Raw genomic sequence first — 16,521 nt, 5'->3', positions numbered from 1 at the left:
AGTGCTCCAGAAATGGGCAGGCTCCTAAGCTTACGTCCATGTTTGTTTAACAAAAAATACCAAGAGAATGGAGTAAAATTACTCAATGTTTCATTTTATACATAACTGAGGAAAATGTTTGTCCCACTAATATTGAATATGATTTATAGTTTACACCCACATGAATCCTTTGTTTTCAGCTGTCATAATTAAATAGAATTTTGGGAATCAGAGGGAAAAAAAAAAAAAGTCCCTCACCTTGGAAAGCACAGCAACGTTTCGGATTCTGTCGACCATCTCCTGACCCTCAGGGTGAATCTTGGCCACATGTCCCCACATCCTTTCCCAGGTCTGGTTGTTAATAGGAAAGCCACTTTTGTTGACGTAGAACAGAGCCCCAGTTTCCTTGTCTTCCTCCTCTGAGTAGCCACCAGAGGAGTTACCTGACGCACTGGCTGGTGCTGGAGTAAGAGAGGAGACCAGAGGTCGGTCATGTAGGCTCCGAGATCGTGTGGGTTTGGTGGCCTTTGTCCCAGCATTTTGAGGGTGTGCATGACAATGTTTGCTGTGGGCACGATGGAAACTAGAACTGGAGCCCGTCATACTGATAGAATGGCCTCTATGGACAGGGCACCAAGATGTTTAATGAAGTCCAAATAAAATGTCATCCATCTCAAGCTCCTGCTATGTGTGACACAATCAGGCCACGGACAGAAGACAACACAGGCTTGGCTCAAAGAACCTAAAGGAAAAGTTTTCCATGTTTGAAAAAAACAAAAGCAAACAACATTCAATAAAACTTACATTATCACACCATTAACACATAAATTAGTCAAATTTCTTTTAATTCTACTTCATGCTTGCTTTTGAGTAATACTTGTAACTGTGCATATATAAAATAAGTTATTTTAGATGGTTTTTTAAGATACAACCCACCAAATTAGACTTGTTTTTTTGGCAATAACCCCATGATGCCAGTCACTAACTAGATTGTTCCAATACATGATAGAATTAATTATTAGTCTACATTAAAAAAAAATCAAAATTAGTCATATATTTGTATTAAAGGGACGTAAAACCCAAAAACGTTCTTTCATGTTTTAGATAGTGTACAATTTAAAAAAACGGCACAATTAAATGCTCTTATCAATTTTACTTTGTTCTATTGGTGTCCTTTGTTGAAAAGCAGGAAGCAATACAATGCAGCAGTTTTATAACTATGTTATACATTTGCAAGAACACCAGGTGACAACACTGTCCTGTCATGTACTGCTCCAGAAAAGTGGACTCTAACAATCTAGATATCTTTCCAACAAAGAATAGTATGAGAACTTAGTCAAGTTGATAATAGAAGTAAATTAGAAACTTTAAAAAAAAAATGATGCTCTGTGTAAATTTTGGGTTTCATATCTCTTTAATCAATTTGTAAAATGTCATAGACGTAATCCAAATGAACACTCCAAACAGGGTGAAACTTCTACGATTGCATGAAAACTGTATACACAACTGAAATAATACGTAGAAGATTTGCTATATCACAATTACATAATGCACAAGAAATTGTCATTTCTGATGTTATGTCTGGGCTTGGCAAATGACTGGAAGCCTAGGAGCCTCAGCACTTAGTATTTTACCCTTGGTTTCTATTGATATACTTATGGACTAGAGACGTATGAATCTAATGTCTAATGTTCCATACACATCCTGAGAATAAATGTCTACTTCAGCTTCCCCAAATACAGAGAATAAGATAATATATTTGAAGCGACAGCAGTAGTGTGTCATGCCAGGGGTAGTTGACAAATTTACAAGGTGACAAGTAATAGCTTTCAAAGATTGAATATAAAAACACAGTATTTACAGTACATATAGCACAAATGTTTTATTCTGTGAGAGCAGGACACAAGAAATACAGGAATCTAGACAGAATTGAAGCTGAGGAAGCGGCAAGCTATCAAAGTTCATAATCTAAAAGAGAACAAGGCTCAGGAAATATCTGATAGACTGGCAATGACTGACAAGATTTCTACTGAACTAAATACTACAGATTACGGGAACAGACACAAGAAACAAGGATAGACTTGACTTTCTCAACATCACTTACAAGCTCTGGAGCAGAAGCTGGGAAATTGTTAAACACATAAGGTTTGAGCAGAATAACATAAAAAATGGATAAGGAAAAGGGGAAAGGGCAGCTAGAGCTTAAAGGGACATTAAACACTTTGAGACGGTATTATAAATTAATAAATCGTATATATAAAAAACCTCTGCAATATAATTGCATTATTTATTTTGTCCCCTTTTCCTGTAATTCCATTCTGAAATTATGAGCATTTCAATTCCTGTTAGAAATAGAAGTGCAGAACATTGTTATATCCCACACGGTCTTTGGCTGCACACTCTAGTGACCTATTTATAAATGCCCCTAGTTGGCCACAGCAGAGTATTTAAATAAAGTTTAAATATGGCAGCTCAATTTTTTTTTACACTAAAACTTTACACTTATTTTGTCAATATTTAAATAGCTAATGAAACTTTTTTTGAATACATCATTCTATCCAGCATTTATTTAGTGTTTAATTTCCCTTTAAAGAGATAGTGTAAAATTGTTTTTTCCTTAATGTGTTTGCGATGACTTGTTATTCCAGCAGCAGAGTATAAAATATTTATTTTATTTATACAAAAACAGAATTTATGCTTATCTGATAAATTACTTTCTCCAACGGTGTGTCCGGTCCACGGCGTCATCCTTACTTGTGGGATATTCTCTTCCCCAACAGGAAATGGCAAAGAGCCCAGCAAAGCTGGTCACATGATCCCTCCTAGGCTCCGCCTACCCCAGTCATTCGACCGACGTACAGGAGGAAATATGCATAGGAGAAACCATATGATACCGTGGTGACTGTAGTTAGAGAAAATAATTCATCAGACCTGATTAAAAAAACCAGGGCGGGCCGTGGACCGGACACACCGTTGGAGAAAGTAATTTATCAGGTAAGCATAAATTCTGTTTTCTCCAACATAGGTGTGTCCGGTCCACGGCGTCATCCTTACTTGTGGGAACCAATACCAAAGCTTTAGGACACGGATGAAGGGAGGGAGCAAATCAGGTCACCTAAATGGAAGGCACCACGGCTTGCAAAACCTTTCTCCCAAAAATAGCCTCTGAAGAAGCAAAAGTATCAAATTTGTAAAATTTGGCAAAAGTGTGCAGTGAAGACCAAGTCGCTGCCTTACATATCTGGTCAACAGAAGCCTCGTTCTTGAAGGCCCATGTGGAAGCCACAGCCCTAGTGGAATGAGCTGTGATTCTTTCAGGAGGCTGCCGTCCGGCAGTCTCATAAGCCAATCGGATAATGCTTTTAAGCCAAAAGGAAAGAGAGGTAGAAGTCGCTTTTTGACCTCTCCTTTTACCAGAATAAACAACAAACAAAGAAGATGTTTGTCTGAAATCTTTAGTGGCCTCTAAATAGAATTTTAGAGCACGGACTACGTCCAAATTGTGTAACAAACGTTCCTTCTTTGAAACTGGATTCGGACACAAAGAAGGTACAACTATCTCCTGGTTAATATTCTTGTTGGAAACAACTTTCGGAAGAAAACCAGGCTTAGTACGCAAAACCACCTTATCTGCATGGAACACCAGATAGGGCGGAGAACACTGCAGAGCAGATAACTCAGAAACTCTTCTAGCAGAAGAAATTGCAACCAAAAACAAAACTTTCCAAGATAATAACTTAATATCTACGGAATGTAAGGGTTCAAACGGAACCCCTTGAAGAACTGAAAGAACTAGATTAAGACTCCAGGGAGGAGTCAAAGGTCTGTAAACAGGCTTGATTCTAACCAGAGCCTGAACAAACGCTTGAACGTCTGGCACAGCTGCCAGCCTTTTGTGAAGTAAAACAGATAACGCAGAGATCTGTCCCTTCAGAGAACTTGCAGATAATCCTTTCTCCAAACCTTCTTGTAGAAAGGATAGAATCTTAGGAATTTTTATCTTGTTCCATGGGAATCCTTTAGATTCACACCAACAGATATATTTTTTCCATATCTTATGGTAAATTTTTCTAGTTACAGGCTTTCTAGCCTGAATCAGAGTATCTATTACAGAATCTGAAAACCCACGCTTTGATAAAATCAAGCGTTCAATCTCCAAGCAGTCAGTTGGAGGGAAGCCAGATTCGGATGTTCGAATGGACCTTGAACAAGAAGGTCCTGTCTCAAAGGTAGCTTCCATGGTGGAGCCGATGACATATTCACCAGGTCTGCATACCAAGTCCTGCGTGGCCACGCAGGAGCTATCAAGATCACCGAAGCCCTCTCCTGATTGATCCTGGCTACCAGCCTGGGAATGAGAGGAAACGGTGGGAATACATAAGCTAGGTTGAAGGTCCAAGGTGCTACTAGTGCATCTACTAGAGTCGCCTTGGGATCCCTGGATCTGGACCCGTAACAAGGAACTTTGAAGTTCTGACGAGAGGCCATCAGATCCATGTCTGGAATGCCCCATAATCGAGTTATTTGGGCAAAGATTTCCGGATGGAGTTCCCACTCCCCCGGATGGAATGTCTGACGACTCAGAAAATCCGCTTCCCAATTTTCCACTCCTGGGATGTGGATTGCAGACAAGTGGCAGGAGTGATCCTCCGCCCATTGAATTATCTTGGTCACTTCCTCCATCGCCAGGGAACTCCTTGTTCCCCCCTGATGGTTGATATATGCAACTGTCGTCATGTTGTCTGATTGAAACCTTATGAATTTGGCCTTTGCTAGATGAGGCCAAGCTTTGAGAGCATTGAATATCGCTCTCAGTTCCAGAATGTTTATCGGGAGAAGAGATTCTTCCCGAGACCATAGACCCTGAGCTTTCAGGGGTTCCCAGACCGCGCCCCAGCCCACCAGACTGGCGTCGGTCGTGACAATGACCCACTCTGGTCTGCGAAAGCTCATTCCCTGTGACAGGTTGTCCAGGATCAGCCACCAACGGAGTGAATCTCTGGTCCTTTGATCTACTTGAATCGTCTGAGACAAGTCTGTATAATCCCCATTCCACTGTCTGAGCATGCACAGTTGTAATGGCCTTAGATGAATTCGTGCAAAAGGAACTATGTCCATTGCTGCAACCATCAATCCTATTACTTCCATGCACTGCGCTATGGAAGGACGAAGAACAGAATGAAGTACTTGACAAGAACTTAGAAGTTTTGATTTTCTGACCTCTGTCAGAAAAATCCTCATTTCTAAGGAGTCTATTATTGTTCCCAAGAAGGGAACTCTTGTTGACGGGGAAAGAGAACTTTTTTCTATGTTCACTTTCCATCCGTGAGATCTGAGAAAGGCTAGGACGATGTCCGTATGAGCCTTTGCTTTTGACAGAGACGACGCTTGAATCAGGATGTCGTCCAAGTACGGTACTACTGCAATGCCCCTTGGTCTTAGAACCGCTAGAAGGGACCCTAGTACCTTTGTGAAAATTCTCGGAGCAGTGGCTAATCCGAATGGAAGTGCCACAAACTGGTAATGCTTGTCCAGGAAAGCGAACCTTAGGAACTGATGATGTTCCTTGTGGATAGGAATATGTAGGTACGCATCCTTTAAATCCACCGTGGTCATAAATTGACCTTCCTGGATGGTAGGAAGGATCGTTCGAATGGTTTCCATTTTGAACGATGGAACCCTGAGAAATTTGTTTAGGATCTTGAGATCTAAAATTGGTCTGAATGTTCCCTCTTTTTTGGGAACTATGAACAGGTTGGAGTAAAACCCCATCCCTTGTTCTCCTATTGGAACTGGATGAATTACTCCCATCTTTAACAGGTCTTCTACACAATGTAAGAATGCCTGTCTTTTTATTTGGTTTGAAGATAATTGAGACCTGTGGAACCTTCCCCTTGGGGGTAGTTCCTTGAATTCCAGGAGATAACCTTGAGAAACTATTTCTAGTGCCCAAGGATCCTGAACATCTCTTGCCCAGGCCTGAGCAAAGAGAGAAAGCCTGCCCCCCACCAGATCCGATCCCGGATCGGGGGCCATCCCTTCATGCTGTTTTGGTAGCAGTGGCAGGCTTCTTGGCCTGCTTACCCTTGTTCCAGCCTTGCATCGGTCTCCAGGCTGGTTTGGGTTGAGAAGTATTACCCTCTTGCTTAGAGGATGTAGAAGTAGAGGCTGGTCCGTTTCTGCGAAAGGGACGAAAATTAGGCTTATTTCTAGCCTTAAAAGACCTATCCTGAGGAAGGGCGTGGCCCTTTCCCCCGGTGATGTCTGAAATAATCTCTTTCAAATCAGGACCAAACAGTGTTTTGCCCATGAAAGGGATGTTAAGCAATTTTGTCTTGGAAGACACATCCGCTGACCAAGACTTTAGCCAAAGCGCTCTGCGCGCCACGATAGCAAACCCTGAATTTTTCGCCGCTAATCTAGCTAATTGCAAAGCGGCATCTAGAATAAAAGAGTTAGCCAATTTAAGTGCTTGAACTCTGTCCATAACCTCCTCATACGAAGATTCTTTATTGAGCGACTTTTCTAGTTCTTCGAACCAGAAACATGCTGCCGTAGTGACAGGAACAATGCATGAAATTGGTTGTAGAAGGTAACCTTGCTGAACAAACATCTTTTTAAGCAAACCCTCTAATTTTTTATCCATAGGATCTTTGAAAGCACAACTATCTTCTATGGGAATAGTAGTGTGTTTGTTTAGAGTAGAGACCGCCCCCTCGACCTTAGGGACTGTCTGCCATAAGTCCTTTCTGGGGTCGACTATAGGAAATAATTTCTTAAATATAGGGGGAGGAACAAAAGGTACGCCGGGCCTTTCCCATTCCTTATTTACTATGTCCGCCACCCGCTTGGGTATAGGAAAAACATCGGGGGGCACCGGAACCTCTAGGAACTTGTCCATCTTACATAATTTCTCTGGAATGACCAAATTGTCACAATCATCCAGAGTAGATAATACCTCCTTAAGCAGTGCGCGGAGATGTTCTAATTTAAATTTAAATGTTACAACATCAGGTTCAGCTTGTTGAGAAATTTTTCCTGAATCTGAAATTTCTCCCTCAGACAAAACCTCCCTCCTGGCCCCTTCAGATTGGTGTGAGGGTATGTCAGAAACGTTATCATCAGCGTCCTCTTGCTCTTCAGTGTTTAAAACAGAGCAATCGCGCTTTCTCTGATAAGTAGGCATTTTAGATAAAATATTTGCAATAGAATTATCCATAACAGCCGTTAATTGTTGCATGGTAATAAGTATTGGCGCACTAGATGGACTAGGGGCCTCTTGTGTGGGCAAAACTGGTGTAGACACAGAAGGGGATGATGCAGTACCATGCTTACTCCCCTCATCTGAAGAATCATCTTGGGCACTATTATTATCTGTGGCATCATTGTCCCTACTTTGTTTGGACACTATGTCACAATTATAACATATATTTAAATGGGGAGACACATTGGCTTTCATACATATAGAACATCGCTTATCTGATGGTTCAGACATGTTAAACAGGCTTAAACTTGTCAACAAAGCACAAAAAACGTTTTAAAATAAAACCGTTACTGTCACTTTAAATTTTAAACAGAACACACTTTATTACTGAATATGCGAAAAAGCATGAAGCAATTGTTCAAAGTTCACCACAGTGTCTTAAAGCCTTAAAAGTATTGCACACCAAATTTGAAAGCTTTAACCCTTAAAATAACGGAACCGGAGCTGTTTTTACATTTAACCCCTATACAGTCCCAGGTATCTGCTTTGCTGAGACCCAACCAAGCCCAGAGGGGAATACGATACCAAATGACGCCTTCTATAAGCTTTTTCAGTGGTTCTTAGCTCCTCACACATGCATCTGCATGCCTTGCTTTCCAAAAACAACTGCGCATTAGTGGCGCGAAAATGAGGCTCTACCTATGACTAGAGAAGGCCCCCATCTGAAAAAGGTGTCCATACAGTGCCTGCCGTTTTTTAACAACAATCCCCAAGATTATAATAACTATAAAGAGTTATAATCTGCCAAATATGCTTAGCAAAGTAATCGTTTTAGCCCAGAAAAATGTCTACCAGTTTTTTAAGCCCTTATAAAGCCCTTTATTCTTTTACTTAATCTAAGAAAATGGCTTACCGGTCCCCATAGGGAAAATGACAGCCTTCCAGCACTACAAAGTCTTGTTAGAAATGTGGCCAGTCATACCTCAGGCAGAAAAGTCTGCCAACTGCTTCCCCCAACTGAAGTTACTTCATCTCAACAGTCCTGTGTGGAAACAGCAATCGATTTTAGTAACGTTTGCTAAAATCATCTTCCTCTTACAAACAGAAATCTTCTTCTCTTTTCTGTTTCAGAGTAAATAGTACATACCAGCACTATTTTAAAATAACAAACACTTGATTGAAGAATAAAAACTACATTTAAACACCAAAAAACTCTTAGCCATCTCCGTGGAGATGTTGCCTGTGCAACGGCAAAGAGAATGACTGGGGTAGGCGGAGCCTAGGAGGGATCATGTGACCAGCTTCCCACAAGTATCCCACAAGTAAGGATGACGCCGTGGACCGGACACACCTATGTTGGAGAAATAGCTGTTTTTGCTCTTTGACACCTCAACCCATTTAAATGGGTTGAGCTTACAGATCTCCTTATTTTATTACTTTATGTATGCACAAATGCTTATTTATCCCCCGCATCAGCAAAGCCACAGCGGGCGGAAGATCCTTCTCCCACATAGCAGCAAAGACATAGAACACCCTCCCGCTGCACCTCAGACAATCCACCTCCCTTATAAAGTTCAGAAAGGACCTCAAAACCTGGCTCTTCGACTGAACACCCATCCCCTCCCCCCTTTCCTCCTATCTACGTTCCCTTAGCGCCTTGAGACCCTCACAGTGATTAGTTTGCGCTCTATAAGTACCCAATAGATAGATTTATATTATCCCTGTTTGTATACCAAATTCCAATACTTAGAAAAAATAAAAAATTATCCTTTTGCTACTTATGTCTCCTGCCTCCCAATGGGAGTGTAATATCTTCTGCTAGGTATGTTTACATAACTTTTTGTAGCCAATATTTAAGTATTTAAATTTCCAGTATATATGGGGATACCACAGGCAAAAGCAGTTATGTCAAAATATAAGTAGAGGAACAATGTGTAAACAATTAGAACACTCCAGCAGGTAAAATAGATATATTGGGAACAAATTAAAGGGTAGCAAAAAACAATATAGTGTCCCTTTAAATGTAACAGGAAAAATCTGATTATGGTAAAGGGCCCAATTTCTTGGAAATCACAGTTTGTCCTGGAGGACTAGTAGCGAGCCAGACAGCACCTCTGACCTAACTGTAAGCAGGGACAAGGGCCTGATTAGTGGATGCAATAACATAACTGTGACTCAATGTCAAAAAATATAATCCTGTATGTGCACCTCTTAGGAAGTTGGTACCCCTAACAATGTGGTGAACTGAGCAGCTGTAAATATGTCAACAAGTACAGTGTCCCCCTGGTGCTATGTCACACCGGTGCCATCATACTTTGAAAAACTTGAATTTGCAATCTTGGCAAGCATACAATCTTTAAGACATTCCTGTGGAATTACCTGGAATATCAAGAATATAATGTTGTTCCATTATTTTGTCCATTCAATATAGATGAGAAGATATCAAAAAATATTATGCTTCAAATAATAAGGACAAAACTTTAGAAGACAGATGTCTTGGTACACATGAAATTCAGAGTATAATTTAGGCATGGATTTAGATACTGGCCAAAGAAACATCTTGTTTTGATGCAAGACCAGATAAGATGAATCACAGTAGAGATCCAGTAAATCAACTACTTGCATGACTGAGGTAATAGACCAAAGAAACGCTGTCTCTAGTGTAAGATTCCATGGGAGAAGTTTACCTTTATGGCTTAAAGGGACGCACCATACAAGTTTTATGGACTAAAGGCAAAGCCCATTAAGGTAATAGGGACTTGTATTTTGGCTAAATGTAAAAATAAACCTCCTGTGTATATAAGGAGAAAATGCATAACAAATATAAAAACAGGAAGGAGCTGTGGACATTTTTTAGACTTGTGAGATCTCATTATTTAGATCAGATAGTCCACAAGTTTCAAAACAGCAATGTCAACAAGCTATTAAATTTAAGGCTTGAATCTATGGATAAGAGTGGGCCTTGAAGCAGAAGGCATGGACATAGAATAGAGTCCAAGTTTTACTAAGACACCTTCTTACTCGTTGAGGGACACAAGAGTAACTCCACCAGTAGTGCAGAATTACCCCTATCTTTAATGGTATTAGTGCTTACTACATATGCCACTCCCTAAGATCCAACAATGACCTGCTCCTTGCATCTTCTATCATCACCTCCTATCATGCTAGACTACAGGACTTCTCTCGTGCGGCACCAACCCACCGGAACGCACTTCCTCGAGTTGTCAGACTTTCCCCTAACCTCTTCTCATTTAAACACTCCCTAAAGACCTTTTTGTTCAGGGAAGCCTATCACCCAAATCAGTAACAAATTAATTACACTTACCTAATAATTGCCCTCATCTAACTCTGTACTAACATTCTCACCTTTGCAGTCCTCACCCACTGTTTCTCAGCCTCCTACCCATCTAGATTGTAAATTCCCACGGGAATAGGGTCCTCAATTTCCCCTGTATTTGCTTGTTACAATTTGTGCGGTGTATTGTATTGTATCACCGTTGTCTATTTATCTTTATGCCTATAGACAGCACTGCGGAATCTGTTGGCGCTTTATAAATAAAGAATAATAATAAATATAAAAGCGGCTAATAAATCTGCCCATCGGATAAATAAACTCTGAGACCATCAAAGTTATAATAGGCAGGGGTTGACAAATCTGTTTCAAATGAATGAGTCAGTAAGAATATTTTGGAGCCAGACAGTGGTATTTGTATATAGATATAAGGAGAATGATCCAAAAACTTCCAAGCCAGGGATAAAATCGTGGAGTCAGTTGCTTCCTGGCTCCAGGGTTTGTTGAGCCCTGATAAAAGGAAAGCTGAGCAACTTGATGAAAGAGTAATTTTTTGAGACACCATTATTCTGGCCAAATCCATTCTCCATTTAGATAATCTGCTTGGCAGTTTCTGATTCCCAACAGTTAATCCAAAAAATAATTTCTTGATCGATACATAATCTGAATTCTGGCATCAGCAAAGGACTTCAAGGGCCTCTCTTGTATTTTACTAAAACTACTGAAGCATTTGTGTAGACTGCAGTTCATTTTAACAGAGCCTACCGCTCCGATTTATATGTATTGACTTCTCTGTAAATTTACTCCCCAACATAGGTTGCTGGGAAAAAAAGTAATTCAACTGCATGTATAAATTGCATGCTAGCTACTGATTAATCTGGATGGATCCTAATTTCAAATACATTTGTTAAACCTTGGAGCAGATAGGGATACAGCAAATAGATTGTATATGTAAAACCTAGCTTTAGAATGCTGTTTACATTTGGATACAACCACCTTCAGACACATTGCACAATGAGAATTAATGAGCACTTTCTGTAATAGACCTAAACTGTTAGGCTGTATAGAAACCCAATACTGTATTTGGCGCAGACTGCATCAAACAAATATTTTGCCTTGTGGTAATATTAGATGTATTTTGCTCCCAAGACAACACATTTCTAGTTTTGAATATCATCAGAAAAGTTATTTTTATGATACAATGCATTTATAAAAAAAAAAAAAAAAAGCTTTTATGCATTTCACAAAAACTTCTAGCAATAGCTTTTACTGGGCATGGGACTAAGGAAAATTGAGCCCTATGATCTGTGTTCAGTAAAAGCTTTTCCTAAACGATTCACAGTTTTTACAAGGTGGATGTTTGCCAAAACATGTACAGCAAAAACAAACACTTAAGAGGATACTAAACCCATTTTTTTTTCATGATTCAGATAGAGCATGTAATTTTAAGCAACTTTCTAATTTACTCCTATTAGTAATTTTTCTTCATTCTCATGCTATCTTTATTTGAAGAAGCAGGAATGTAAGCTTAAGAGCCGGCCCATATTTATTTCAACACCTAGGTAGTGCCTGCTGATTGGTTACTAAATGTAGCAAACCAATCAGCAAGCTCTACCAAGGTGCTGAACCAAAATTGGCTGGCTCTTAACCTTCCATTCCTGCTTTTTCAAATAAAGATAGCAAGAGAACGAAGAAAAATAGATTATAGGAATAAATTAGAATGATGCTTACAATTGCTTGCTCTATCTGAATAATGAAAGAAAAATATTGAGTTTTGTATCCCTATAATATAAAAATAAAATGCACAAACAATATTTATATTTTGACTAAAATGCCCCTTTATAAAGTATTGGGTCTATTTTGGCATGGAAACTTGCATATAAAATAATGTAATCTGAAACACTAATATATAAACTTCTTTATGACAACTCTATACCTTCTTTTCAATCAGATTTAATTCTGAAATCATGGGATTTGTCACCAGATATAATTGGTTATGTGTATATTACCAATTAAGAATAGTTTAAATTGTTTTAACTTAATTATGCTGCCACTATTAAAGAAAACAATAACTATAAATGAAAATTAGAAATGTGTGAAACGTATAAAAAAAAAAAAAGTTGTTTTAACAAGTGATTGGTTTTAAGATATTAAGCTGTGAATAAAGAAAACTTTTTACAATCTATGGAAATAATGATTTAACACATAAAACTTTAATGCAGGGTCGCTGTTATTTTTTATTTATACAGAACCCACCAGTTTTAAGCTGATCCATCTAAAAGCTATTTTCAGTTTCCCTGAATTTACCTCTCCCCAGCACCCCCCTGTGCAAGTTTACCATGAGGTCACTGAGTCATAAAGAAGTAACATTTTAGGAAGCCAAAGTATCAGTCTGCTACTGTAACCCTTTCATTGCAAGAGGCCCCTTCAGGCAAATTACATTACAGAACGGAAGACCTCTTATAGTGGAAAGAAAATTACAGCATTCTAGGATTACAGCACACTAGGATTTAGTGTTTTAGAAAATACCATACAGAAGTAAGATTTGCCTTACAAGCTCCTCAGTTTATAAAGATATCACAGGACACAAATTCACAATAATTTGTCTTAGTCAAAAAAGAGAAGATTGCTTTTTTAAAAGTATCTACTGACGCTTGTAATCTATTTCTAATAAGTGAGCACTTATTTTCAATAATTAATTGGCAGCTTTTTTTATGGTAACTATGTAGTATAATATATAAGGTAGTCAATTCAAAAATTTAGCATAGGGACCTAATTTTGTTTACACTTCCTAAAATGATAACATTAATTTTGAAGACAGAAAACTATAATTTTCTGGAAAAAATATTTAATATTAATAATAATTAATATTAATTATTTTCAAAATAAAATCGAGTATTTCACATATACTACCTGTTGAAAAGTGCATTGCAGAACTAGACTGTTTATTAATGGTGGTATTTAAATAACAATACCCATGTCTGCACATTATTTGGCCATATAACCATGTCCATGTGACCTTTTCAGAAAAGAACAAGAAAAACATCTGGGATCTTGTATAGCTGTAATACAATAGGGAGACCATAATACAAGACATAATCAATGGGTGTGTATTTATATGATTGTTTTGCTAAATATTATAATGTAATGTAATGCATGTCACATACATAGGAAATACGCCTACTATGCAGCACACTGATGAAATGACCCTTGTTAGCCTTCACAGTGGGTCCACTGGCTGCAAATAAGGACATTGGCAGCTGAAATACTAATACAAATAAAAACACATTGACAGCTGAGCTATTAATACAATGTGATCACTCAACATAAAGAAGCATCAGACACACAGGCTCATAAGCAAAGCATGATTGTAAATCCTGCTATTATTCTCTCACATGTACTATTACATGCATATGTAAGTATCCGATGAGCACACTATCTATATACACATAATACATAGAGCTTGCACAGTGAGCAGAATGCCCAGCACCCTGCTGTGATAGAATTCTCACAAGCAGCAGAAAATGAGAAGGAATGCGGCACTCTACATTTTGCAGCACTGCAAAAAGCCTCAGTGTAAACGCTATGGCACTAGCAGTCAGGTCAGTCAGTCTGCAAAAAATCAATCTCTCTATATCAGTGCTGCTCTGTCTCTGCACTAGTCACCCACCTTATCCTCCCCACGCCTGGAACAGCACGCAAGAAGGCACCCAGGTTACCTTTCAGAGGACCCGCCACCCTATCCACGGGGAACAGCCACGGAGACCCATCTCCATGCAGGTGAAACAATGTTAGTCAGGAGCACTGTCACCCAGCAGCCAGCAACCTCCCCACAGATTGCTATTGGACATCACAACAAAGAGGGGCCGAGTCTAAGAACGATGATTGGCTTTAGACTGTAAGGGGCGGGACTAATAGCCATTTAATAAACAGTAAGACGCGTTAGAAGAATCGTTAGTGCTGTCGTGTGACGGTCGTAGGGCTGTGTGGTCTCAGGTGGGAGTGTCTGTGGGTGTTAGAGACGAAAGCTCAGTCAATTCTTCAGGTTGGGTTAATATAATTCTGTTTATTTTGATATGGCAACCGTAACATATTAGTGCAGTAAAGTCTATTGTGAGTAATAAGTAGTGAAAACACTAAATCTTATTTGCTAAGGAACTTATTGTATGTAGAGGGCTTTGGGTGTCTGCAGAAATTTTTCCTTGGGGGTGGGGGGAGTCGGGGACAATAGAGGGAAATATTCCCAGACAATAAACACACACACATAAATTAGGTGCTGGATGATCCCAAAATGCTACTAGTCCTAGTTTACTATTACAATATACATTTTGCAGTAGCTATATGCTAAACTTTAACACATTTATACACATATTTTTTGGGGTGTAATAAAGTGAATGTCGTTATCCAGACTCCTAACTTATAAATGGAAATAGAAGGAGCATACAGTGTTATTTATTATTTAGTGCTTTGTTTTTATTTGATCTGCTGCATTATACAGCAAAATAAAAACACAATCAAAATTAAAGGGACCAAAAAAACACAAATTTTTCTTTCTTTGTTTAGAAAGAACATACAATTTTAAACAACTTTCTAATTTACTTCTATTACCTAATTTGTTTCATTCTCTTGGTATCATTTGTTGAAGGAGCAGCAACACTCTAATGGGTTCTAACTGAACACACCCTTAAGTCCTACAACTCTGCGCTCAGCCTGGCCAAACAAGTCTACTTCTCCTCCCTTGTGTCATCTCATGCATCCAACCCCAGAAAACTGTTCTCAACCTTTAACTCCCTTCTACGTCCGTCTGCCCCCCCCCGCCCACTACCAACCTCACTGCTCAAATTATTGCTGATGACTTCAAAAATAAAATTGACACCATTAGAAAAGAGATCTGCACCTCGCACCCTGCAAACCCAGCAATCCTACCCACCCCTTCTATTAACAAAAATCTATGCTACTTCCCTCCTGTAACAGAGGAAGAAGTCTCTGCACTCCTATCCTTGGCTCATCTCACAACCTGCCCACTTGACCCTATTCCTTCACAACTTATTCCCTCTCTCTCTGCTTCACTAACCCCTACCCTAACTCATCTCTTTAACCAATCTCTCACTGCTGGCACATTTCCTGACACATTCAAGCATGCGTCAATCATACCAATCCTAAAAAAGGCCTCGCTTGACCCCTCCACGCCTTCTAACTATCGACCGGTCTCCTTACTTCCCTTTGCTTCAAAATTATTGGAACGACTAGTCTAACTCAATTTCTCACAACTAACTCCTTACTTGATCCACTACAATCTGGTTTCCGCCCTAAACAATCAACAGAAACCGCTCTTGCTAAAGTAACAAATGACCTGTTATCAGCTAAAGCAAAAGGCCATTACTCCTTACTAATTCTTTTGACCTGTCTGCAGCTTTTGACACAGTTGACCATCCTCTCCTCCTAAAAGTACTACATTCATTTGGCATCTGAGACACAGCCCTCTCCTGGTTTGCATCATATCTTTCAAACCACTCGTTTTCAGTTTCCTTTAACAACATATCTTGTGATCCTATACCTCTCTCAGTTGGAGTACCGCAAGGCTCTGTCTTGGGCCCCTTGCTTTTCTCTCTTTACACATCCTGCCTTGGAAAACTTATAGCCTCCTTTGGATTCCAGTACCACCTATATGCTGATGATACCCAAATCTATCTTTCCTCTCCTGATATCTCTCCCTCTTTACTCAACCAGGTGTCTGACTGCCTCTCTGCAATTTTCTCTTGGATGTCTTCACACTACCTCCAACTCAATCTGTCCTAAACTGAGCTGCTTCTTATCCCCCCCTCTTCGAGACATCCAACACCTGACATTTCTCTGATGGTTGGAGACTTTATTCTCAACACCTCATCCCAGGTCTGCTGCCTTGGGGTCACACTAGACTCAGAACTCGCATTCAACCCACATATACAAGCGCTTACCAAATCCTGCCGTTCACACCTACGCAACATTTCCAGAATTCGTCCCTTCCTTACTCAAAAAACTACAAAAATACTTATTCATTCCCTCA

At 39.5% G+C, this 16,521-nt stretch overlaps 1 protein-coding gene across 2 annotated transcripts in view; it reads right to left on the bottom strand.

Annotated features, from left to right (window-relative positions):
• The window catches only part of VASH2 (vasohibin 2), a 190,673-nt gene extending 176,391 nt beyond the window's left edge, over positions 1–14,282 (bottom strand). Inside the window, exons 1-2 of one of the 2 annotated variants that reach the window (XM_053712470.1) lie at positions 14,146–14,282; positions 238–721 (exon numbers count right to left, since the gene is read on the bottom strand). In XM_053712470.1, the coding sequence (XP_053568445.1) occupies positions 238–582 (345 nt within the window). In that variant the 5' untranslated portion in view covers positions 583–721; positions 14,146–14,282. The remainder of the gene's footprint in view (positions 1–237; positions 722–14,145) is intronic. The other variant, XM_053712469.1, reaches the window with a different exon arrangement.
• Positions 14,283–16,521: the final 2,239 nt, after the last annotated feature.

The sequence above is a fragment of the Bombina bombina genome, chromosome 4 (assembly GCF_027579735.1).
Source record: "Bombina bombina isolate aBomBom1 chromosome 4, aBomBom1.pri, whole genome shotgun sequence".
Classification (NCBI taxonomy): Eukaryota; Metazoa; Chordata; class Amphibia; order Anura; family Bombinatoridae; genus Bombina; species Bombina bombina.
The sequence above is the reverse complement of the archived record's forward strand: the minus strand, read 5'-3'. Positions and strand labels throughout refer to the sequence as shown.